The 27,302-nt window shown below is 40.4% G+C and overlaps 2 protein-coding genes across 4 annotated transcripts in view; both read right to left on the reverse strand.

Annotated features, from left to right (window-relative positions):
* Positions 1 to 82: 82 nt before the first annotated feature.
* LOC136686710 (ras-like protein family member 10B) lies at positions 83 to 16,750 on the reverse strand. The gene is made up of 4 exons (XM_066660638.1): positions 16,330 to 16,750; positions 13,255 to 13,641; positions 8,200 to 8,324; positions 83 to 2,588 (listed from the first exon to the last, which is right to left on the reverse strand). The coding sequence occupies exons 2-4, from the start codon at positions 13,540 to 13,542 to the stop codon at positions 2,318 to 2,320; spliced, it is 684 nt and encodes a 227-aa protein (XP_066516735.1). The 5' UTR covers positions 13,543 to 13,641; positions 16,330 to 16,750; the 3' UTR covers positions 83 to 2,317.
* A 4,466-nt stretch (positions 16,751 to 21,216) lies between these two features.
* ap2b1 (adaptor related protein complex 2 subunit beta 1) overlaps positions 21,217 to 27,302 on the reverse strand; it is a 30,763-nt gene continuing 24,677 nt past the window's right edge. For 2 of the 3 annotated variants that reach the window (XR_010797358.1, XM_066658614.1), the window contains 2 exons: positions 26,392 to 26,546; positions 21,217 to 23,624 (listed from right to left, as the gene is read on the reverse strand). Coding sequence is in view for 2 of the 3 variants with exons in the window: in XM_066658614.1 (XP_066514711.1) it covers positions 23,550 to 23,624; positions 26,392 to 26,546 (230 nt within the window). In the remaining variant the exon portion in view is untranslated. The remainder of the gene's footprint in view (positions 23,625 to 26,391; positions 26,547 to 27,302) is intronic. The other variant, XM_066658615.1, reaches the window with a different exon arrangement.

Consider the following 27,302-nt stretch of genomic DNA (forward strand, 5'->3'; position numbering starts at 1 on the left):
TGAAATGCCTTGGTGTTGATTTGGGCAATGAACAATCATAACTGTCGTCTGATACCAGCAAGATGATTTATTATCAGTTTTAGTGCAAACAAGTACAGCCTTACTTTCAATCCTTCAGGTATCCTAATTCAGTTCATACAACATCAGATAAACCTCTTCACAAATTAATCTTTTGTTTTTTTAATCTGGATTTCAAATATTTCCACCATGTTGCTCTATCCTCCCAAGAGGGGAATAAATAATAATTCATCAATGAGATGACACATATTAAACAGAGTGCACAATAAATCATAATCCCAGTGGATTTCTCCTTTGAAAATATTTTTCTACATAATACTCACCCATGAATATTTTTTTGAGATTTCACCATACATGGAACAAAATGTTTTTCACTGTCAGCATTCAGTCATCTACACAATGACCACATCTTATTAAAATAAACAAAATCCATACATATATAGCCCTCCTTCCATACTTCAACAAAGACACAGCTTTTTATATTTTAGTTCTTGTGACATAAATATCTCTTACAATATTCAGTTGGTTGGTGAAATTTAGATAATCCACATTTGTATAATGTTTTTTTATAAACTTAATCTGAATCAAAACTATAAAACTGAATCAAAACACTGGATGATTGCAAGTTTCACAGTGGACCACACTTCTTGCAATATTGTGCTGTGCATCAGAATGAAAATGGGGTCATGTTAAAACTGGGTTTCCAATCATAGAATCCTAAATTTAAACCCCTTGTTCCTTTAGACCTTTTTCCTATACAAATTGCTTCACTGACCTATTTCCTGCTTTAATGTCTCATCATAGGGCAGATTTAAGACATAATTCATGCCTTGGCATACAACACACTACCAGAGATAAACTGTATCTGAACAAGCTAAACAGATAGGTCCTAACATGGAAGTATCCATTGAGCATACACATACGTTTATTTGTGCTCTTGTGTATTGCACCCATGCGTGGTACATCCAAACCCCATGAGGAGGGAGCCACACTTTTGCTCAACAGAACTGGAAGATCCATCAACATAAGCCCAGCAAAAGCAGCCATGGGCTTCCATAAGTAGTCCCAGCATGAATGAAACTCATTATTTGCATTTTTCAGTAACGATATTAAAGCTGATCTTGTTTGAGGCTTCAGCCATCGGCGAGGCATTTCAGTCGGAAATTTTCCTGGAGAAGCAGCATCTGAGGACTCCTCTTGGCATCGAAAAGCAGTCTGAGTGAAGGGAGCGCGAGTCCTTCGCTGAAAACGTCAAAGTCAATGGCTCCTTGGCAAGCCACAGCTGCAATTCAGCAATTGCAAGAAAACCTGCAGTTAGTGATTCAGGATTCTGTCAGGTAAACCTCCCCGGTGCACAGATTGTTTTTTTCCTGTTTGTAATAATACATTTTGGTAGTCCAGATTTGTCACTTAATGTGTCACTTATCCAGATTAAATTACTCGATATGATTTACCATTACACTTTATAACTTCAAAAGCTCAGCTTCTCGAGCAGAATGCTTCAAACCTAGAACCTGATTCTAGTTTCTGCTCCTGGACTTGGTAATTACTGGTAGGTATGACACTACGTGGCCAATAAGCTACATCAAAGATCAGTTAATTACAAGTGATTACAAAATCCAGAAACAGCTTATAGATTCAAGGTCAGGACCGGAAGGCCTCTGAGTCTGAAGCATGAATCCAGGTACAAAGTGACCAAATTGATTTATTGGAAGTATTCACGGTCCTGTTTTTGAGTAGAGGTACTGTGATTGGTTCACTACAGTCTATGATTTGAGCCAGCTTTCACCTTTTGCTGATCAGGTTGAAAGCTCTAAACAGTGTTGTGACTGTGCTTGGTTAACCAAATGTAAAGAGAATTGTATAAAACAATAAAAAGTCACATTTAATTCATGAAACCATCATGAATTATCAAGGAAGTGCATTTTGATGGTCTAATAGCTATACAAAGTCAAAAACACCTCTATTCCTTTTTCTGCTATATATTCTCATACGTACAAAAACATGGCAGAGATTTTCAACTTTTTTCTCAAACCAGCCTCATGGTTCCATTTTTTGACATTTGAAGATATTCGCTTCAGTAAATAAAGCCCTGAAATGTAATACTGGCACATTTGAGTGTGGTGAATGTTGCCATCTGAATTCACACTTCAGGCCCAACAAAATGCACTACCACCTGCAGGTGTAAGTTACTGCATCACAGACTAATAGCTGACAAAATCCTGAATCGCCAACCACAATCTTCACCATGGTGCAATTCGGTTTCTCTGAGAAATTGGGGCACCTAAACTCACTCGTCTCACATGAGAGCACATCGCTCTCTTCTAAGCGCCCGCTGGAAGCGGATAGTAGCGTGGACATGTTTACAGCGCGCACAACCCACGCTGCGCAGGGCCTCGCCGAACAGCAACAGGATGTGCCAGTTGAACTTGGCTGAACACTCCACGTAGCCGCACTTCCAGCTTTTACGCACCAGGTCGGAGACGTTGTGGCGGGGGATCACTCGGCCTCGCTGGAGATCACGCTTGTTTCCCACAATGAGGATCGGCGTCTCCGACGCTCCCATCACCCTGAGGAGCACAGCAAAGACACCCATCACTGTTACAGATTATTAACACAGAATATCACCAATGGGTTTGTGTCAACCAGAATAATATCTGGCAGTTGTTTGGGTGTAGGCTCAAGCTGAACTCAAATGCCATAGATTAACACATAATGTTATTCCGACCTAAAACCCCTCACCTAAAGTAAGAACAAACATTTTTTATAATATAAAATGTATTAAATATGTATTTTCCTTTTAAAATTGTATTTTTAAAACATTCTTGTTACTAAATCTAATATATACTTTTAAGAACTGATCTACCCGCTTTAATTCTAGATATATTTGTCTTTTTGTCCCTCAGGCATGGCACTTTTACCCCACCATGACAAAAGCTTTAGGCACACCTGCCATACACCATCACAAGCAAAGACAACATGACATGCTCACTGCTAGCAAAATCAGTGACAGTATTTCAGTGACATTGACTTTTAATCAAGGAATGTTAAATAAAGGGCATGGGTGGAAATGAGGAGCTGAATTTGGTCCATTAGTGACCTGGAAAAATGAAAAACTTGGTCCATTCAATAAGCGTCTGGACAAAAGCTAAACTTCGCAAATTCATCTCTCCAACCAAAAACATGACACTTCCGTTGAAAATCTGAGCCCTAATAAGGAAGGCTGGTGCTTTTTTAGTGTTTGGGCTCAGAGTGGAGGTTGGGTTAACTGAGCGCTGCGATGTCAAGCTGTCAGCGAATGCAGGAGAGCGAGCAAGGAGAGAGCTTTAGTGTATTTTCTTATCTCTTTCAAAGAAGTAACCTATAGCCTTACAGACTGAATACAACATTGACATCCTCTGCCACAAGAAGCACAATAGTGCTGTTCTGAAGTTGTAATGAAGGTCTCTAAAAACACACAAACAAGCAAAAAATGATGCCATAGAGGTATTAATATAAATTTCAGTTTGTTAAAAATGGCTTGAGCAAAGACATTAATTAATAGTGTGACCTGCTCGTCCAAAGCTAATTAGTTTATTAGTGAATCTGAACTCTATGTGAAGGTGGGACTTCTCCAAACTAAATTAACTCACATTAGCTTATTATTTTTCCCAGCTATATTCAGACTGTACACCAGACTATACCCTAAGAATACCGTGTAGTACCTTGTCTCTTTTGAAAGGATTGCCACCTAGTACCTCATATTCTGAGCCCTGTCTGGTGATTGCCCTGTAGTACTTTGCCTCTGGTACTATGACTGGCTAAATGTACCTGGTCTCTAGATGTAGGACATGTTCCTCACTTGTGCTATTACCGTGGTACCTCATCTTGCTCTTGAGCTGTTTCATAGTACCTTCTATCCTGTCCTAGGATCTGCTCATAGCATCTCATCTCTTATGCCAGGACTGACTTGGACGTCTCTAGTCCTAAGATTGCTATATTATACATTGTTTTCTGTGTAAAGCCTCTGATTAGTACCTTGTCTCCTCAACTAGAAATGGCTCATTTTATCTAATTTCTTGTGATAGGATTGGTTTATAGTAAATTCTCATCAGAAGTAGTAATTCAGGTCAAGAAAGAAAAATCTTTCTTCTGAGCTACAACTTGCTTGTAGTCCTTCATCCCCTGCACTTAGTTTGCTCTTTTAGTACCTTGTCTTATGACACGGTTAATTGCTACTTGGTATCCTTGGTACTATAGTAGTTCACAATAGGAACCCCTGGGTACAATCTACTAGCCGGCCCAATCACAGAAGATGGGGCTTGTCTCAGTTAAGATGGGGAAAAAGTAAGCACCTCTCAGTGGTGTGACAGCAGCTGCCAGGTTGTGTTCCACTCATTTATCACTCACTGTGACAGTTCTAGCCTCTGATTTCTAAGGACCTGACACCTCTTATCACAGTCTTGAAACTAATGACAATTTACCACCAAGAGACACGAGCACATGAACCTTATTTTCCACGTTTAACTCTTTTGGGTCTAATAAAGAAAATGTAAAAAGCAGAAAAGCACATAAGTCTATTGTAATCTGATGCTAAGTATTGTATTTGAAGTTTCATAATCTAATTTACCTCCAATATCCAAGAATTAGGGCTATATTTTGTCAACGAAGTTGAGCTAACCTATTTACGTGTATGGCATTTTAATGCAAAGTGTAAACACTCATGCATTTATTCACCCATATAAGACCCTATATTCACCTAAGCCTTTAAAGGGAGATCTGTTTAGTGGACAGATCTCCTGTTTCGAGATTTAATTTGTCTTAATTTACTGACTTTAATTTGATAAGATTAACTAACCAGTCTGTTACAGAGAAGGGATGGTGATGTATTACAGACTGCGTATTAGTAGTTAAACTCATTCACACAGCTACCAGCTCATCTTTCCCTTGACTGAATTCTGATTCTGATTTATATGGTAGGCCTAATGAAGAAACGAAAAATCATTCTGTCTATTGTTGCTCTATTTCAAGTCATTCAGAACTAAACACAAGGCAACCACAACAAGTGAAACACCACAATTAATTACACTAGCTGAATCTACAAAGTGAATGTTGATTTTATCCTGCTGAGGGACAAACAGGTGCTGGCAGGAACAAATCCAGAGAGCATGGAATACAAACAAGATCAGACTAAGTGAGATTTGCAGCAAAATAACAGCTTGTAACAAATGATGGACTGTGATTGATTTATTGTTTATTAATCAGCCATCATAATTTGCCACTTAGAAAGAACTAAGAGACAGAAATGAATGCTAGCCAGCTGTAGGCTGCTTTTGCAAGCTAGGAACGCTGCTTTTAATGTCTACTTTGCACTCTGTGCAAGTGTATATGTGTAAGAGAAGCACTGAAGTGTCTGCTTCGACACACTTAGTTGTGTTGTGCTTTGATCGATAAAACATGAATGTGTGTCAGGCCGCCATCATGCCTTGATGGCTAACGCCATAGCAACCAATCAATTAGAGTCTGAGTGACAAACTCACGGCCACCGAGAAAATATACCCGTTACAATTCAATACATCCACTTAGAGTAGCATACACACAGTCCTCAGACACTCCCACCACCTCCTTTCAAACACAAATAAATGTGCACAAAGGGTTCTGTGCACTGAACACCCCAAGTACATGCTTTTTTCATGTTCAACATCAGGAGGAAAAACGCACACAACACAAAGTTCTGTCTATCTTCTTCACATATTTTCATGTGTTGACATATTGACAGCTCTGCATCCTTTCAAAGATTCTCTTAAATAAGCTTCATTTTTCTAAATGCGCAAGGCAGCTGAATTATGTGTGTATGAAGTTTAATCTATTAATCTATCTAATATTCTGTGTTGGAGGGTGTTTTATCCTCACTATGTGTTTTTCGCTTTTTTCTGAGACTGAAAACTGAGTAACTTGTTGCTGTTTAGACTGGAAATTAAAGGGGTGCCTCTGACTTTGGTAGAAATAAATACTGTACATGCACATATATTCACTTTCACTTTTGACACTCAATACTTTACACACAGACACACACACACACACACACACACATACACACACACCCACCAGGCTCTAGTGACTGTGTGTGTGCGATTAGCCCTGCCTGGCTTCTAGTGTGCATTTGCACAAATTTGTTGCAACTCGTTCTGACACTAAGTGGGCTTTGTAGCCGGCAGCATTGCTCTGAGATATATTGATTAAAACACACAAGAGCCGTGTTGACTGCATGCAACAAGATTAGGTGACAAGACGGCTGTGCACCTCGGCCTGTGTTAATGAGAACCTACAACACCCAGCAGTTAGTGCTTACATGGGGAAAAACCCTATCTGACAGCATGCTAAAAGCCAGGAAGACAGTGCACTGTCTGCTCTAAAACAAATCCCTATAAAGATGCATTTAGCAACCGTCTGTACACTCAGTTAAAGTAATCCAAATTTACATTTCTAAATGTACCATTTGTTGCCTGGGCTTTACATTTCCATAAATACAAACTAAGCTGAAATCATGGTTGTGATATAACAAGAAGACCTAATATTACAAATAATATTATATTCATTCATTCATTATCTGTAACCGCTTATCCAAGTCAGGGTCGCAGTGGGTCCAGAGCCCACCTGGAATCATTGGGTGCAAGGCGGGAATACACCCTGGCGGGGGCGCCAGTCCTTCACAGGGCAACACACACAGTCACTCATTCACTCACACACTGACACTTTGGAGTCGCCGATCCACCTACCAACGTGTGTTTTTGGACCGTGGGAGGATACCGGAGCACGCAGAGGAAACCCACGCAGACACAGGGAGAACACACCAACTCCTCACAGATAGTCACCCGGAGGAAACCCACGCAGACACAGGGAGAACACACCAACTCCTCACAGACAGTCACCCGGAGGGGGAATCGAACCCACAACCTCCAGGTCCCTGGAGCTGTGTGACCTGCTGCACCACCATGCCGCCCCTAATAATATTATAATTAATACAAATTATCATAATTATATAGGTGCAGTACAGTGATGCAGCAGGTAGTGCCATTGTCACACAGTTTCAGGGACCTGAAGGTTGTAGGTTCGAGTCCCTCTGCAGGTGACTGTCTGTGAGGAGTGTGGCATGTTCTCCCCGTGTCCGTGTGCGTTTCCTCCGCATGCTCCGGTATCCTCCCACGGTCCAAAAACACACATTGGTAGGTGGATTGGCAACTCAAAAGTGTCAATAGGTGTGAGTGTGTGTGTGTGTGTGTGTTGCCCTGTGAAAGACTGGCGGCCCCTCCAGGGTGTGTTCCTGTCTTGCACCCAGTGATTGTATGTAGGCTAAAGACCCCCTGAACTGGATAAGTGGTTACAGATAATGAATGAATGAATCATTATTATATTATCATATCTCATATATAAACTCCATACCTCCATACAATACAAAGAGCTTCACTTAATTATAGGCTACACAAAGAACATCACCAAACCAGGAATTATGCACATATAAATGGATTTCTAGTGGAGGGAAAAAAGCATATAGAAGTGTGGCTTTAGAAGTGTAGATGAGGAGATGCTGGCACATGACCTTGACAATCAGAGGAATTGGGAAGGCATTTGTGTTGATGTGGATCTGAACAGTGAACAAACGCAGCATATCTATATGAGACAGTGATTACTGTGGCTGCTAGCAATTCACCAGTGGAATAGCAGCACACATCAAAAGATGGATGGAAAGCAGGAAAAAAGAGACACAGAGAGAGAGAGAGGTAGCGAGAGAAAGGTAGAGAGAGAAAAGAAAGCAACAGGGATGTGAGAAAAGAGGTAGCAAGCCCAATGCAAAACAAATGAGCGGGGAAACATAATACAGGCAGAGAGAAGAAGTGGTAGATATAAGTGCAATACAAAACAAGAGTGGAGAAGGAAAGAGAAAGTGCGAGAAAAGAGCTACTACAGAGCTGTGAAGAGTGTCCAAAAAAGCATGCTCTATACAAAACAATGGAGTGTAGAAGGAAGAGGGAAAGATAAAGAGACAAACAAAAGGCCACAAGGCTTTGAGAAATAAGGGAAGTGAGCTCGATACAAAACAAGAGTGGTGAAAGAGGAGTGAATGAATGAGAGAACGAGAGGCAGAGGGGGTGAATGGAAGGAGATGATGAAAGAGAGACTGTTATTATTCACTGCACGTACCGGGTCTCCAGGATCTGCTGGCGCATGGTCTTGACGTACTCAAAGCTGTCGAAGCAGCAGATGTCATAAACCAGGATGTAGACGTGTGCACTGCGAATGCCTCGACAACAAATGTCCGACCACTCCTGGACAACAGCAGAAAACATGGAGTAAAATACATGGAGTTAAAACACTGACTGGCTACATGTGAGATAACGAGAAAAAATGAAAATTATATTTTTTCAATGAAACATAGTTTTAAAGTTCTTTTGATCCCTTTACATCTGCTCATTTCACTGTGTTCCTGAGTATCAGAATCATATCCTGATACTTTATACACATAGAAAAGCGGGAATAAATGAAACAGAGCTGCATTTAAAACTTGAAAGCTGGTTATAGTACTGGGGCGATATGACCAAAACACTCATATCTCCATATGCCTAAAAAATGCAGATATACGATACGATATGACATTATGAAAACCATAATAAAATATAATGTCAAAGTGTTTATTTTTAACACCAAAAAGAACATACTGTATCATCTATATGTAATTATCAAACTGTATGTCTAAGAAATACGAGCCTTTAAATACTGAGTATCTGCTGATAATGAGTCCTGATCTGATACTTAGATTTTCCTAGAGAGTACTGTTACACAGTTCACACATCAAGTAAACTCGCATTAACAAAAAAAAACTGCCTGCATCCAAGCTGCTGCTTTATATATATATAAAACAAAGTAAACAAATAATGATGTTACAAACTGTTCATATACATAATTTAATATTATGTTTAATCTTATATGAAATGATCTAATGTGATTTTTATGTATAAATAATTCCTTTGATTTGGAAAGTCAGTCCGTTTTATTGCCATCACAGATGTGTTGAGGGGAAAATTAAACAAAGTTTCTTTGAGACACGGTGCTAAAATAAGACTTTTATTTAATTTTTTTTTTTAAGCACCTACCTGTTTCTCTTAGTTGCAACAAAACCAATAAACCCCTGTAGGCGGGACTGTGGCTCCATTGGCTGGAGCAATAAATGATGGACAGCTAAGTCTGGCTGCTGATTGTGGCTAAATAAAAGTGACGACCAATGAGAAGCGCATTCTCTGTTTGGGAGCCATGGAGTATCTGCTCCTCCCTCCGAGGGAGAGCAGCGTGTCTCAAAGAAGTCATGGTCTTAACAGCACTCTAGTTTGTTACTCACACCACTTTATGAGGGAGTATGTTGTAGATGCCAGGTTTGTTCATTTTGACCTCACATTGCATTGCATTACTGACTATACATTACATTTTATTTCACATGGCTATTACAGGGAGCTAATTATTCTATTGCTGCCTTTTTGTAAACAGGTGTAAAACAGGTGCAAAACTGGTGTAAAAAAATGAATGGTGCCATGCAAAACCATGATTTAAATTAACCGTTGGATAAGGGGCAATCTGCATACAAACAGCAATTAAAGTTCTATCTGAGTAAGCTGAGGCCCATTGATCACACTGCATTAACGCATGGGGTTACAATTTTATAAGGCTGCAATCCAAGTACAAGTGACATGAAATGACCAGGTGTAAAAACAGAGTCAATGTCAACAATTTGGAAAGTGTCCAGAATCAACAGAATAATCCTGTCCACTCCACACTTATATTCATTTTCAGGTCCTTTTCCTTGCCTTTCTTTTCCACAACCTGAGAGTGAATGATTGTAAAAGCCTAGTGAACAGCAAAGGAATCTTTTAGCAATATTCAGCCAACATTCATTTCCAAACTGCCTGAAAGCGTCAGTGATTGCCCCCATGCCTGGCAGCAGCACGCTGTGAAAAGGAGGCGAGGGCTGTAAAGGAGACGGAAGCGGCAGCCCATCTGAGACGAATCATTCATATCACGCTGAGGTGAGAATGAATTTCAACCAGTTCATTATTGACTACCATTGATTGGATTTCTTTCTCTATATTTAAACAGAGAGCATGGCAGAGGCTTGGCAGGTAGTTCCTTGCATTCGAGGAACTGGCTTTCAGTGTCACAAGGAAAAAATGTGCCTACACTCTGGTTAAAGGAATAGTTTCTTTAAAATATGTACAAACAAAATTTTTAATTTCTGATATCTATGACTACTGATGTCCCCTCCAGGGTGTATTCCCGCCTTGCGCCCGATGATTCCAGGTAGGCTCTGGACCCCCCGCGACCCTAAATTGGATAAGCGGTTACAGATAATGGATGGATGGATGGATGACTACTGATTAGCATCATGCTAACTGTGCTCCTAAATTATTATGCATATACCTCAAAATACGTTAAGTAATTTTAGACAGACTTGAGGTTTCCTGCAATGTTTGGTGTACTGTCTAAAAACAGGAAAAGCAGCTTGAACTGAACATGTCTTGTTGAACTCCGTGGTTGGCATTTGTTTTGTCACCTGAGTATTTCTTATGGAAGTTACTTCCATCCACTAGAGTTTACTTTCCAAAGATTATAATTCAAGGCTACAGCACTGGGGGTGTTATTGTATTTTGGACAAGCTTGAGAGCACAACTCATTAAATATGAAGGATTGGAGGGTGGATGCTTCTCCATATGATGGAGGTTGCTGAGCTAGCATGTCACTCTCTGACTGCTCTGTTTGTGGTTGACTATGGAACAAAGACAGATAGTGGGCAGGATGACAGCACTGGAAAATACAGCCTGCCACTCCCAAGAGCAATTTTTAGGCTAATAGGTTTTACCCATTCTTCTTATGGGTCAATTAAAATCTGTATTTAAGAAGCTATTTTCAAAATCAATTTTCAATAAGCACTGCTTAGACCGTTTAAGGGAACATCTGTCTCTTCAGTCACAACTGGTTAAACCTCTTGATTGTAGTTTAGTTTTTAATATTATATGGGTTTTCAGGCTAAAAACACTGATAATTCTAATTAGGAGGAGGAAAAATGTTTTTAATTTGAATCCAAGTAACTTTAGGCCATTTATGTGAGGTTTATTTATAAATGGCAGATGTGATCTTTCATTAATAGACAAAAATGCAGATACAATTTTTAATAGATGGTTTGATGGTATGTTCTCTTTCAGCCATCTGCAGTGTAGTATTGTATTTCTAATCTGTTATAACATGCCTTATGTCTTTCTTATTTCTACTTTCATCAATTTCATCCCACTACAATACCCAGCATGCATTACACAACCACTGGAAATCCAATTACAGCAATAAAGAAATCCACTGTTGCAGAGACTAATAAAAATAGATGATATTCTAGTTTCACACAGTAATGTTAGGTATCTGGCTTCTTCCTGAAATCCCCAGCCAATGGGAAAAAATATAAATGTCTCCATGTATCCATGAGGCTGCTGCATTACAGAGGTAGATATGTTCAAAAAGATGAGGCTACTGTTTTTCACCAAAGTGTTCATTAAACATACATATAACTCCATAAATTATTCAATAACCTCTATATATCTACAACATAAATTATGCAGTTTTAAGTGAGGAATTGAATATAAATCTACAAAAAGACCCACCCTCAGGTTTGAGGGGTTGATTTGAATAGGAAAATTGCATTAAGTTGATTTTCATCTGAAACTCGTGGGCTGTAATGCACTCTTGCCAGTGGGCTGTGGTTATAAAACTGAATTATAGCAACACAGATGTATGCAGATGACACAATTGCTAGCCTTTTAGAATTCAATGCAAATTTATGTAAAGTAATGCTGCACCAACAAAAAAAAGGACCCTGCCATCATGAGTCGTCACAAAGTGTAAAAAGCAAAATCACCAGCATCATCAAACGCTGGGAATTCTACTGTAGCCAAAAAAAAAAAAAAGAGCCAGCACTGAACAAAGACTTTAAGACTTCTAAGAGAAGCCAAACAGACATTAAAAACTAAACCATTGTAAATATATGCACAAAGATGTGGCTATACACAACAAATACTGCTACTCTTTTTGAACTGCCACAACAATGTGACTAAAAAACTTAACTAGAATAGTATTGAAAATATAGTTATATATTTAATTCCCAATCAAAATGACCTTTAAATGCAAGTTATTTTTTTTACCATGAGAACAAAATCTAAATAAATTACATAGACATTTAAATACTGAATGTATTGTCAGATATTTCAGTATTTAATGTGTCCACCTTTATATTAAAGCTTCTATTCCCTTTGTGAGACATTCTGTCGGGTTTTCCAAGAATCAGTAGGGATAATTTTCCACACCTCCAATTGTTGTTAGAAGTTGTATAAACCATAAAAATCTATTTTAATGTAACATATTTTACCTAGGCGGCACGGTGGCGCAGTAGGTAGTGTCGCAGTCACACAGCTCCAGGAACCTGGAAGTTGTGGGTTTGATTCCCGCTCCGGGTGACTGTCTGTGAGGAGTGTGGTGTGTTCTCCCCGTGTCCGCGTGGGTTTCCTCCGGGTGCTCCGGTTTCCTCCCACAGTCCAAAAACACACGTTGTAGGTGGATTGGCGACTCGAAAGTGTCCGTAGGTGTGAGTGTGTGTCTGTCTGTGTTGCCCTGTGAAGGACTGGCGTCCCCTCCAGGGTGTATTCCTGCCTTGCGCCCGATGATTCCAGGTAGGCTCTGGACCCCCCGCGACCCTAAATTGGATAAGCGGTTACAGATAATGGATGGATGGATATTTTACCTAGTTATGAATTGGTGCTTCTGCACAAAAATAAACCAATGTAGAGAGAAGGGGGTGGCAATGAATAAAAGAAGGAAAAAAAGAGGGGGCGATAAAGAGAGTGGGAGAGAGAAAGAGTTAGAAGTAGATAGAGTGAGAGAACAGAGAGAGAGAGAGTGAGGAATGAGATAGGTATGAAGAATAGAGAAATGAAGGAAGCAACAAGAAAGCAATAGAGAATGAAAGCAAAGGAGAGAGAGAAGAGCTCCTAATCTAATACAACTTTTCAGCTGCAGTGTGCTGAGATTTCTCCACATCCACACTTCTCCACAGAGACCTCAGGGTAAGAAATCACCTGCTAAATTATTGATAATATGTGGAACACCACTTTAATTCCTATCACTCTGTACTGTATGAGCCCTGCGCATTGTTCAGAATTGTGTTTTTACCTGAAGGGAAGTGCCAGGGAAGCTGCTGATGGCTGGGTAGTCTGTGATCTGAAGGTCGTGCACGTGGCCGTTGAGGACAGCGGCGGACAAGTGCACTCTTCGCGAGCGGCTGGGCACTGCCGCCTCGCTGTAGTCATCGTAAAGGAAGCGCTGCACTATAGCCGTCTTGCCCACTCCCTGTGCCCCTAGCACCGCAATCCGGAATGGAGGGGGCATCCCACTGCTTCCACCGCGCCCTCGATGAACCCCTCCACCCTCCCTGCCCTCGCAAACAGCTGGCCAGTGCATTCAGGAGGGCACAAGGGTACTGCATAGTCCTGACCGGGGCACGGGGAGCTGAGCTGGGCACAGCACAGCCCCATTCATAAGACAAGCACACCTGGGACCCTACAGAATCAGAAACAGAATCAGAATAAAAATATAACCTCACAAGACTTTTTCTCTATATATGCACATCACTTCACATCACAATACCTTTATGCTACCAGTTGAATTACTTGGAAATAACTCTCAGATATAAGAAAATCACTTTCACTCTATACCTATGTATTCAGCTGGCATTCCTGAGCCAATCAGCAAGTTCCAAAAATCAGCCTCTATTTGTTTTCAATCACATGCCATTGGACATCTAACACTTGGGGGAGAACACTTAGTGTCCAGTGCTATTATGTAACTAATATGTGCCTGCACAGGTTTGCATTAAAGTAATATTTTTGTCCCAATCACACACTCCAATTTAAAAGCCAGGTGGAGTCAATTAGAGGAAAATCTTTCTCACTGACAAGAGCAGGCTCTCACAACTCTGGAGAATCTCTATAGAAACACCAGAGTATTGGGTCTGGAGGTGTTCTAAAGTGGTCCTTTCACATATGCAGTGCACAGTGGGAGATTTCCTGTGTCAAATGCACTCTCGCAGTGTGAAACGAAATGCATGCTTTAGACGTGGGGCAGTGCTTGAGCAGCTGGTTCAGGAGAAACATTTCCTGCTCCGTTTTCACATGCAATGACTCCGACTTCACCCTGAGTCTTTATTGGGGCACTTGGAGGATAAAGTCTGGGTAATGTCCGGGACAAATGTTGCAACTGTTTGTGTTCATACAGCTCCTCCAGGTAAAGTCCAGAACATTTCTGGATTACCATACATGCGTGAATGGGGCATGACCGGAGATGTGCTGGGCAATTATCCAAGGCACGGGGCAAACACAAGCAAGTTTTCACCATAGATAGAGAACAGCAGGACTGCAACCTATGTGTAACTACAGAACAAGGGTCGCTGAAAGGTCACAAACTGATCTGATTCTATCCCCCACCAAAACAAAAGACATTTCTCTGAAATGATTATACATTTGAACAACAGTAATACAATGAGATACTGAACTATAAACCACATCTTCACAGATGAGGTACTTAACGAATAACGCAAATTTATGCCAGTCAAACAAATAAGAGAGGACCTCCACTGAAATTAATAATTTGTGTCTCAGGCACCTCCTAAAACTCCCACCTAACTGAGCAAATCCCTGGCTTATATTATTAGCAGATTGGAAGTTAATTTGGGCATGAAAGCTATCAGAAAGAAGCTCCTCATGGTCAGAAATGTATTTGCCAGCTGCTTCAGCACATTGCTACCAGATCACCTTTATATACAACACACACACACACAAACAGAGTTAAGGCCACCAATAGAAGAACTTTTTCACCTGCACACTTCAAAGGGGCCAAGAGGAATTTAATAGAACAACAAAGATAATAATAGAAACGCCACACTGCCCCACATACACATTTCTCTCACACAGGTATAGTGTTCACTAAGTTGTAATTCAATAAAGGGTTAAACTGACATTAAAAAGTCCAGTAAATGAGCTGTACCCTAAGGTTTGGAGATTAGAGTAAATTACACATTATAATCTGATATCAATCTTTAACTCACAACAAATAAACAGGTAGAATTTCAATACCGTTACAAAAAATGAAAAAAAAATGACAAGGGCCACATGCTTACACTGTTTATATGTTCTATATATGTGTACAATATATGGTGAAAATACATCATGCTACAAGACTTCGACAATCATAATCTGTCAGAATGAACAATCTACTCAATGAGCACCAGTTTAAAAACAGACACCTTGTTCAATCATGTATTTTCTACACAGGTCATTATTAAAATCACAGCTCAATCAAATGCATCTCGAAAACTGTTACCATAGTCACCCGAGTGATGCAGTGGCCTAAGTGTTAGAACTATCATCAGGAGGTCACTGATCTGATCCTCAGTGATGCTCCCTGTGTGAGTAGGATGCCCCTTCCTCTCCCTCTCATCATCTGCTCATGGTGATGGCCAGCACCAAAGATGTGACAGATCTGGGCAGCATGCTTTCTCTGGCACAGTAAACTACTTTTACACAGAACACAGAAAATGTGCCTAGAAATAATATTACTTTAAGGGGGATGCATGACAGAAGTGTATTTTTGCTGTGCTGAGCTCAGCAGCAAACACAGTGGAAAATTATGTGTGCCACAAATACTAATATTGTCTAATTTTTCTACTGCAGACACAGATAAGCACAGAAATATGAAAACAGACAGTTGGGTTTATTTTGGTTACTTTCAACATGGATGAAAGACTTTCTCTGAACCCTCTGTTCCTTTATAAAGAGGTTTGCCCAATTTTACATTTGAGCAGACAGTGTGTTGCGAGAAAAATACAAAAGTTGTGATAATATTTGGCAAAATCTGTGATAAAATATTAGATTTCTTTTTTCAAAGTGTGATTTTTGACAACAATCATTCAGCCCTAGAATCCATTGTTGTTGTGTAAGAGCTTTGCAGGAAGACATTTTACACGACAGAAAATAGACTGCTAATCGAATGTTGACTTCAGAATCGTAACAAATGTGTATCGTTACACCCCCAGCAATAAAGTGGGTTGTTGTTGTTGTGACTGTAAATGCCCCACCCTTGTGTAAAATCTGCACTGTTGCTGACTGTATTGTTGGGTGCTCCCTGCTGTGGAGTAGAAGCTGGAATGATGAAGGTGCTCTTGGTGAAGGGTCAAAACTCTTGGCACTGTACCTTGACCGCAGGTAAGAGTCTGGAGCTCGTGCGTTGCAGAGTCAACGTGGAGCACACTTTTCACGACTTTCCCGCGGCGGCTGGTTCTCCGGGGCATGGGGACCGCGGCTCTGTGGGCGAGGGGAAGCCGTTTTCCTGTGGGGACATCGTCTCGCGCTCCGCGGAGCAGCGCTCACCCGCAGAACCGCTCCACTACCCCGCCACAGAGGCCAGAGCTTCACCGGAGCGTTTCACCGAAAAACACACTAACACAGAGAGACATACACGGCGCAAACTGCGTAAGAACCCCGCACCGGGTTCCCACTCTTCTCCTCAGCGCCAGGTTCCGGGACTGAGGTAAAAATACCACACGCAACGGCTTCAATTCAGCCCCTCACAGCAGACGGAGGCATGGTGGTCAATAAAAGCTCCCCCTCCATCTCTCGTCCCTCACTCCGTCCATGCACTGCTGAAAACCTCTGCTCGACTCCCGAATGAATCGTTCATTTGAACCGACTCAGGGGTCCGGACAGGTCCGAGCGTGTACACTGAAACATTACAAATTACACACACAAATTGCAGAGCCCATACCAAGGGAAAATAATATCTCATTTTGCAGCTTCACTGCTTATACTGGTTTTAGTCCCCCTCCAGGCATGATTTAAAAACTCCTCTCTGTTCTTTCAAACATTGATTATCGGTAACCTCTTATCCAGTTCAGGGTCGCGGTGGGTCCAGAGCCTACCTGGAATCATTGGGCACAAGGCAGGAACACACCCTGGAGGGGGCGCTAGTCCTTCACAGGGCAACAGACACACACTCACACCTACGGACACTTTTGAGTCGCCAATCCACCTACCAACGTGTGTTTTTGGACGGTGGGAGGAAACCGGAGCACCCGGAGGAAACCCACGCGGACACGGGGAGAACACACCAACTCCTCACTGAGGGTCAACCGGAGCGGGAATCGAAACCACAACCTCCAGGTCCCTGGAGCTCTGTGACACTACCTGCTGCGCCACCATGTTGCCCTATCACTGTAACTCTACACCTTCACCTTCATTCAGTATAAGCAGATATACAAATATGCAAATAGTCCTCCCCTCTATCTCCACTTACCCCTCCTCCACTCACCTGCAGCAGAAGCTTATCTGGAAAACCATGCCCCAAAAGTTGGCATGATTGGTTGTTTAGGTTTATGACATATGAAATCCTGGTCATTTGAATCCAACTTTCTGAGACATTGAAACACTGCAGTTTCAAAGAAGAAATGCTCAGGTTTTGACTGTTTTTTGCCCATTACCTTATGATATATTAACAAGATACTTTGTTTTCACTGAAGGAGTTTATAAAGGCAAAGTAACACAAAAAGTTGTTGCAAGTGGCTATATAAAAAAAGTTAGATCTTGTGACATCACAAAATAAATTTAGCATTTTTTTTTCTGTATACAGACTGTATGGACTGAATAGTGAATGATGAATTTTGAAAACGTACAAGTGTTGAAAAGGGCAGAGGGGTGGTATGGCGAGGTCTCCAGAGCCTTGGGGACATGTTTTCAATCCTTGCCTCAGGTCACTGTGAGGAGAGTGTGTTCTCCCTGTGTCTGCATGGGTTCCCTCAGGTGCTCCAGTTTCCTACTTCACACTGAAAACTGCTGGATTGTCTGTGCCACACTGTCCACTGAGCCGTGTGTGAGTGAATGACCTTGTGAGTGTGTGATGCCCTGTGATGGTCTGACAATCAGTGCAGGTTGTGTTTCTGCCTTGTATACAATGATTTTGTGATCAGAACAGTGACCCTGATCAGGAGGAAAGCTACAGGTAACAGGCGATGAATTAACGTGCCGACGTATTAATAAAAACTTTTTAGCAAAACAGGGACATTCTGTTTATATTGTGCAGAGGAAAACAGCTTTTCTTGTTGATGTGTGTAAGTGATTAATCTCCATTAAAAGAAGGCTACTGAGTCGAGTTGTGGATCAACGATCCATTCAGAGGACATGCAATTCATCAAAGGAATCGGTTCGATAAATGATCCGAACTGAGGAATGCGCGCAGAGGCAGCAGAGGAGGCGTTTAGAAAGCGATATAAACACATCAGCGCAGCTTAATTCAGAGGAAAACCTGAGGCTTCCTCCCGAAGTGCACTCAGTCAGTTGTTAGTGTGTTCTCGTGGCGGTTTTGTTTCACAGACTAGCTGAATGGCGCTAGGTATAAGTTTTTGTCCGATTTTCACCCCTTTTTCACTCTGAACATGTGCACGATTCCGCATCGCTGGGCATGCAGCACCGCGGCTGTTTCTTAGCAACACAGCCTCTTCGCCGTGTTGCTAAGTAACCACGTGGTTCGTACCTGTCCGCTCACCTCACTTACACGCTCCGCGACCAGATGTATCCAGGTGCGAGAGGTGTGAGTGTTTAGTGAACTGTGAACTCTCAAACCGAGAAAATAAAGCCTTAAACAAGTCTCCACTATTTGTCAGACACAGTGGAGGTTTTCTCCATGAAACTGACAGAAAAAAGCAGAGCTGGCCACAGATGCTCAAGCCACAAAAAGAGTCAAATGTATTCACAACACTGCACACGGGTCAGATATCATCCTTAATCTATTTAATCTCCAATACCTCTAAAATGTTTTTTTGTATTGCAGTTTGAAGAAAATATGAAGAAAAAGTGTAACAGAAATGTACAGATATCTCACCAACTAAACATCCGTGTTTAGATATTCAGATATTTGTCTTTATTACAGTCTTTATTATCAGGAATCATTTGTTTTATTCATTCATGTATTTAATCCCTTAACCGAATCATCCTGATCAGATTCACATTGTGTCCAGAGCCTACCCAGAATCATTGTGTGCAAGGCAGGTACATATACTGAACAGGGTGCTCCATCACAGAAAATCACACACACACACGTGGACAGGTTTACAAACTCACCCAGTCACTTACACCTGTGGACAGTTTCACACATTTACCCAGTCATACGGTCACACCTGTAGACAATTTCACACACACATATACACACTATGGAGAGTTTCACACAGCCAGTTTACCTACCTCCATATTGTCACAGTCCAAATAAAAACATGCTCATCTCCATTTCCAATATTTTTAATTTACTACATAATTTGAACACAGCAGCTGTCCTTCACACGTTGTGAATATTTCATAAAGAATGAACCAATAGAAATGCTCCAAAATTACTTTTTTACATTGATGTCCACTGAAATTTAATTTTTTCCCTTTTCCTTTAAAGTTACTATTTTTTAGATACCTGCTTTTTTTTGGACAGTGACGATATTGGATAGTGGGAGGAAACAGATGTATTGTAACACATTCATTCGTTGTCTGTAATGACTTATCCAGTTCCGGGTTGCTGTGGGTCAGAATCAATGTGCGCAAGGTGTGAACACACCCTGGCGTGGGTGCCAGTACTTTGCAGGGTGATACACACTCACACATGTGGACACTTCTGAGTAACCAATCCACCTAACAACAGGTGTTTTTGGACCATGGGAAGTAACCAGAGCACCTGGAGGAAACACACACACACACACACACACACAGGGGTAACACACACCCTCCTCACAGACAGTCACCGGGAGTGGGGCTCGAACCCACAACTACAGCATACATGCTGAATCTGTTCTGCAAGAACCCATCTATTCAGAAGAAGGCGTGTAGTTTTGCAGGATATAATTAGAATGATCATGAAAATGATGGATCCAGAGGGAGTGGAACTCCAGCGTGTCCATGAAGCTCAATCGCATTATGGCATAGGGACTCAAGCAATTAACTAAAGTCATATGCTTTGCAGTCAGTTGGTGCACTGATGGGTTTAGTTGTCATGTCATGTTGATGGAAGTGTATAATAATTTAGTTCACTTTACCCGACGGCTTCTTTCACAACACACTCTATGGCACACAGACTGGGAGTCTGTCTACTTATTATAATAGATAATAATCGTAAGTGTTTCTCTAAATATTCTGACTTTTTCTTAGAAATGTTGCAACTTTAATATCAGGATTATTTTGACTTTTTTTTCAGAGTATTATTATTTTATTCAGTGCTGTAGCCCTGAAATTTTTTTCCCTCATCACAATACTCCAGCAGGACCTTTGATTTTTTTTTTGTAGTTTCTATTCTCAGTAACAGCTTTTAATTTTTTTTTTGCTATTTTCATTTATTAACTTTGACTTTCCCTTCATTATGCAACTGGATTATTTTATGTCTAAACTCCTGAGAATTATCTCCTAAAAATCAATTACATTTTTAATATCCATTTTGGATATCCACCAAGCTGTGGGGCTTTTGGCTTTGGAGCTAAAACAAGCCACATTTCACTCATCAAATGACATGAAGTATTTTTGGTTCAAGTCAGTGTCAGTGAGTGGGCATTTCTGAAAAAGGAGACGTATTTCAAACCCAGAGTTTTCATCAAAAATCTTGGAGATGGTTTAAACATGTGGGTTGGTGAATGATTCCATGTGTTTCCCGCACAATGATTAAAAATGTAACAGTATTTTTTTTAACCTATGTCAAGTGTCACAGAAACTTTTGAATATATCTGATGCTTCTTGTTCATTGTAGAATTATCAGCTGTAATGATTCATTTGGTGTGGGGATTGGGACCACAGAACAAAGATTTTATTTAATTATTTTATATATTTTTCCTGCATTTAAACGATCATACAGATACATTTAAGTGCAGAATGTCCTCTTCAAATGTCATATAGCAAGAGGTCTATTCAGTATTCGGCAAAAGACTCTCAAAGGCGGAAGAGATTACAGACGACTAATCTGACCACAGTACGATGTTCAGACAGCTGCATGTAGCCACTATCAGAAAAGTCAGGGTCTGTTCAGGGCTGAAGAAACAGACACGCACAAGTGATACGATCAGGGGTGATTTTATTGAATATGAAAAATACATGAAATAAAGCACTGGTAGTAAGGAGGGAGGAGGGAGGAGGGATAACAGAGGAAAGAGGAATTACTGTGAGGCTTGAGCTCTGGCAGAGGAAGGTGGCCTGCATTATAAATGGGGATAGGCCAAAGGAGAACAGAAAAGGCCTCTGCTTGAGATATTAGCATCAGGACGACGTGAAATAATAATGAAATAAAAGGCTATTTCACCAACTGTGTTTCACTCAAATCACGGACACGGTTACGTCATGTGTGGCACATTTTATTAATTCAGCCCTAAATTAACACAACACTACCGCAGAAATTCACGATGATCCCATTTGGCTTTAAAGGGGTCTTAAGAATTACATGGCTCATATATAATGGAGTAAACTTGAAAAGTGGATTTTTTTTTTTCCTTTTAAAAATAATGGACACTGCTCACATGCAGCTTCACAGGCACAAACATTTTCTGGCAACAAAAAACAGGAAGTCACATTTATTCCTACTACCATAACAAACATTTAATAGCATGGTTTTCTCAGAGGTTTAGTTACAGAATATTAACCGTAAAACACTGAAACTGTTCTTCCTTATGAAAGTTAGCACAGTTGGATATTTGACATTTGTTTCTCTGAGGAAATTCTGGCCTTAAAATTCAACTTGAATATATACTGATCCTACTGGAGTTTATAATATCCATAAGTGACATAACCCTAAGTGGAGTCTATATCCATATAATCACAGTACACTATATCACTGCACAGGACCATACAACTACATGGAGATGGGATAGGATGAATCCGTGTGACTGTTCTGAACCCAAAAATCTCACAGAGCTGCATTCAGTCTAGGAATTAATAGAGAAAGTGCTGAAGACTAGATGCAGCCAAAAGTGTTCCAAGTAACATCTACACAATGCCATTAACAACGATTCCAAGCTGCTTAATGGAAATGGTTGGAATATGGAGTGTAGTCATTTGTAAAACATTGGGAGTCTGAAAATGATGCTCAATATTATTAGCTGTAATAGGAAGAGGCTAAGGCATGCAACGTTTATTTCATTACGCACACAACTGGCAAAGAAATGCTTCACAGTTTATTACGATGAAATGGGGCCACATAAAAAAAAGTTACATGGGCAAAGCAAGTGAAAGGCAAAAAGAACAAGAAAGACAGAAAAAAGGAGAAATGGAAAATGGTGGCAAAATTAGCCCAGGCCAGAGCACTACGAACCAACACACAGCAACAAATCCAAACACTCATTTGTTGCTGTTCCTGTGTGCGATAGTTGTGAGTTTAAAGAATGTTCTAGATTGTATTCCCTCGCAGTAACAGAGCTTGTTTATCACATCATTTAAGAACACACTCTCTTCATTCACACTGTTTTACAATGTGCAAACATTCACCTGCTCTAGAATGTTAATCGATGTCTGGACTACACGTTCTGCTGTTCCCCTCCTTTCACACTATTATTTACACTGTTCTAGAGTGTTCTCCCTTGTATGTTCACAGTTCTGGAATATCCTCCCTTTGTTGTAGTGCTGTTGAACGCTCTCCACCAGTGACCATGCACTCTAGGTTCTAGGGTGCTTTCTGAAACTGATGGGTGTTCATAGTTTATTCACCCCTTTCATGCTCTTTAAAAAGTTCTCTGATTACATTGACACTGTTCTGAAATGTTACCCACATTCAGACTAAGCTAAAATATTATATGTTGAATTAGAGTGTTCTGGCCTTGGGAGCTACTGAATGTAGTGGTTCTGAACTGAAGACTGGTGCAATAAGACTGTTAGTAAGTGTGTATTCTATTGCTATCTCAGTGAAAAAGAAAATTAACACCACCTTCTCTCTGCAACACACCCTATTTTCTCACCTGCTTCCTACCCCCTACAGAAGCCATGCTGGCTCAGAATATATCCTGCTTTGGGAAAGCTCTGATTCTGCCTGAGAATGTGAAACTGAGAAAGTGAAAAAACAGCATGGCTCCTGAAATATCATTACTAAACACAGGTCTTTATCCTTCAGTGGAATGGTCAAGTATGGCAAATACAGGTCACGCCCAAGTGTAAGGAATGGAAATAAACTCATACATGTTTCATAATGGCAGGGACAAATATGCAGAGGAAGAGGCACAATGCACCAGCTATGCTTTATCCACAACACTAGGATGCTTGAATGCACTGGGCTGCTTCTGGGACACTACACAAAAGGAAAAAAAATACAAATTCCAACATGCAGTTGAAAAAAGTGGAAAATGAGAGGAGGTGTAGTTGTTCTGGTACCACAGGAATGGATGGAGGAATGGAGAGATGGAAGAATGGAGAAGTGATTCAATTCTTCAGTACGGCATCATACATCTGGTACACATACTGGGAAACCTCTGGAGCCCTGCACTTCAGAGAGAGCTAAGAAAGAGGAAGAGAGAAGAAGAGAGAAGAAGAGAGAGAGAGAGAGAGAGAGACGAGTCAAACTAGATGTCCAATTAATGTTTAGATGAACAGCAGGATTTATATTTTTCATTTACATCTTATACTTTAATTTACAAATGACATGCCATTATATATTCAGAAAAGTTAATGACAGTTTGATCCACTGTGTTCAGAACTAGTAGTGAATAACATTAAGGTAAACATTAAACACTTTGTAGCTCTAAGTCAACAATAGCTCAGTCATATTATCCAGCAGCTCAACTGAACAATTTTTCCTTACATAGTTTCCAAGGAATGAATGACTAGTCGTTCACTTTTGAATAAAAGCAAAGTCATAAAGAAGCAAGCCTCAACCACTTGATGCCATTAAGCTGTTCAATGCGCATCCCAAATTTAATTACATTAGCCAAAAGCTGTAACTATGTGCGCTGAACATAATGCATGAAAGCACATGCGCCAGCTTTTAAAGTGAAAATGGGTGGGTGCGAGAAGCTTTGTTTATGGCTCTAGCCACAGAGCTATTACTGTTGTCCAGCTCTAATTAAGAATCATCATCAGGGAATATTCCTCTGTTTGAGCGACACAGGATTTAAAAAGGTTTTCTAAATTTGTAAGTATTATATGACTGACTTGGCAAACTCTGTTAAACAGAGGCTTTTTCTTTAAACCTATTAAAACTTATCTAATTCCTAGATTAGAAAATTTCATGCTTTTCTTTTTCCAAACCCCAATGTATGCTTCATCAGTTTAAGCACTGGAACTACAAGCCTATAGCAGCCAAGCAATAATGAACGAATTTCTGCCACCAATTAGCCCTGTACTAGTCAGTCACTCCTGCCACACACATGACTAATTTACAGGTTTAAAACTAAAGTGAATTGTAAATCCCAACCATAACAGAAAAAGGCTGTGCTACTTAAAGCCTCATTTAATACCTAGATGTCAACATTTCAGGTAAAAAAAAACTGTAAAAATGTGTCAGTTTTTACAGGGTCTGTAAGTTTTTACCTGAAATGTTGACATCTAGGTATTAAATGGGATCTAATGGGCATATACCCTCCATATAATACAACTGGCATTTTTTACTTTTCGCTCCAATTACAGCCTTCTAACAATAGCCCTGGCTGGAGTCAGGTGTTTGCAGAGCATTCTGTACTGAATCGTTCCATCAGGTCCTAGGTGGAACCCAGCTGGCCTAAAGATTTCCTCATCAGTCCAAAGCCCAGCCATGCCAACCATGTCAGAATACACATTAAAATCAATTACAGCCAGACTGGTCCAGTATCTGAACAGGCAACACCGGAACTGGTCTCAGGGGGGTTGAGGTAATCAGGCCCCACAGCAGTGACCGAAAAAAATGCCTGCTGGAATGCTTGGGGGTTGGTTGCCTCTAATCAAGGGATTAATCCATTCAGCTAGGCCTCATGTTGCATGCAAAAGTTTGCATATTTAAATAATAATAACAAAAAAAAAAAAAAAAAAAGATGCTTGGCCCCACTGCTCCGCACCCACAAGCACTCTAGTGCCTGATTACAGCCAGTGAAAGATCAAGAGCTTTTGTCAGACAGCCAGAAACTTTTGATGCTTTTGTAAAACTGGCGTACAAGAGTACAAATAATCCTGCACTTTTAAAAACTGATGGCATTTCAATTGTCTAAATACCAGGCTTTGGCACCACATGCATGATGAAAACAAGCAATTAAAAGGTGATGTAGTGAGCCCTATAATCTCTTTATGGTAATGTTCTGTCCTTACAGAGTGTCCTCTTTTGTTGGTGATGACGCAGCGTGTCATCTGTAAACACTGCGGCACAAGGGTCACCTTGTCCACCTTCACATTGGGAAAATGTTCAAACTTTCTCATTGCGTCCACACAGAGACTTGCACTGGTGATGTCACTTATTTCAGCTTCTTTCAGAATTTCTGCAATGAATATTTAGGCTTAGGAGGACTGTCTCATGTCCTAAGCTCGGCTTACATAAGGCTGTGTTAAAAGAGATGAATAGGCGGAGTAAAAAAATTGTAACAACAAGAGACAAGTCAATGCGCACTCAATGTACTCTGGCATTTATTCAAAATCATTCACAATGTAAAAGGCAGAAGAAATTGTTTTGGGCTGAAAGAAAGCTTTTATCAACCTACAACATCTGTCAAAGTGTGTCCCGCCGGTTGGGGCAAGCTACAATAAATTAGGGATCGATACATTTTTGGACTAAAGTGTAAGCCTGTTACTCAAAATCTTCAATCCTCTTGACCTTCCTTCTCATTTTAAAACGCACAAAAAGCCAGCCAGGCAGAACGTTAAGTCTCTCAGGGACACACATTCATCACATTGCACTGGAGTTCAGTGATGACGCAGGCTCAGCATTACACAACTGTGTGCTAATGGAAAGAACACTATACACTGTGCTAGTAAAAAAAAGTAACGAGTCAGGTTTAGTGAATATCAGTGATAAGTATACATTTGATTATACACCTTTGAGAATGCAATCAAATCTCACAGCTGTCGTTTAATATTAGAGTTGTAAATATTGTATGCTGTGTTCACAATTATTTATATAAAAACTTCTGAATACATTGACCCTGATACTGAATCTGACCTTATTTTGCAATTATATGTGAAGTATTCTGTTATGTCATCCCTGTAGTTCATGAAAAGCTACCCATCACTATGTATTGCTATATTCATGTGGCTGTGGAATGGTAAATGTACAATATCAGGAAGGCCCTCTGAGGCAGTTTACCGTGTAGTTGGGGTTGCCAGGTTGAATACGAAGCTCAGCAAGTATCCAGATGCCGTTGGTGAGTTTCAGGGACTGGTACAGCATGTCTTGGCCCTCCACGTTACGCTTGGCAATGGTGTAGATGTTGTTATTCTGCAGCTTGCCTGACACAGTGTCTGCCGGGGCCGCACACACATACAAAAATGCACACAGTCAGTTACACGGTCACACTTCACTTGATCACAGTGTCCCGTGTCAGTGACACTGCGAAATTATTCCACAACATGACTGAAATACAGAGTGGTACAGAGCATACGTTAAGTCTAAACTCCCACCACAGTAAGAAATAAAAGGTGCAACCACAGGATAGTTCACCGCAAATAAAAATTAATAATACAGTGAATAATTAATGAAAAATAGTAATTAGCAATATGTCAGTGCTAGACTGTGAACTGCCCCCACTAGGTTTGCATATTTACATAGATTGCTCAGAGTTGATTTCCTATTATTATTATTATTATTATTATTATAAACTATCCAAAAATGTCTACAGCTATGTCACAAGATCACTACAAGGCTTTTTAAAACAAGTCATTTTTACACAATATCAATCTAAACTGCATCTTACACATCTCCATTAAGAGAGACCATCACAAATGCCCCATCTGTTCAAGCATAACTGTCTGTTTTCTGTGGATTTAAATATACCATATTTTCAACACATTTTCAAACATAAAACACATTTGGTATTTAAATTAGCCTGAATTTATATAATAGCAGAGTCTGCTTGTAAAATAGCTCATGAAATATTTAATTCACAAGAATTTATCTTATGTAATTAACAATATTGATTAGCAAAGGCTTTTCTGCTATACTGTTCAGCCCTTGAAGCAGCACACTCAACAAGCAAATACAGATTTCTTCCATTTAAT

This window comes from Hoplias malabaricus, chromosome 2 (assembly GCF_029633855.1).
Source record: "Hoplias malabaricus isolate fHopMal1 chromosome 2, fHopMal1.hap1, whole genome shotgun sequence".
Classification (NCBI taxonomy): Eukaryota; Metazoa; Chordata; class Actinopteri; order Characiformes; family Erythrinidae; genus Hoplias; species Hoplias malabaricus.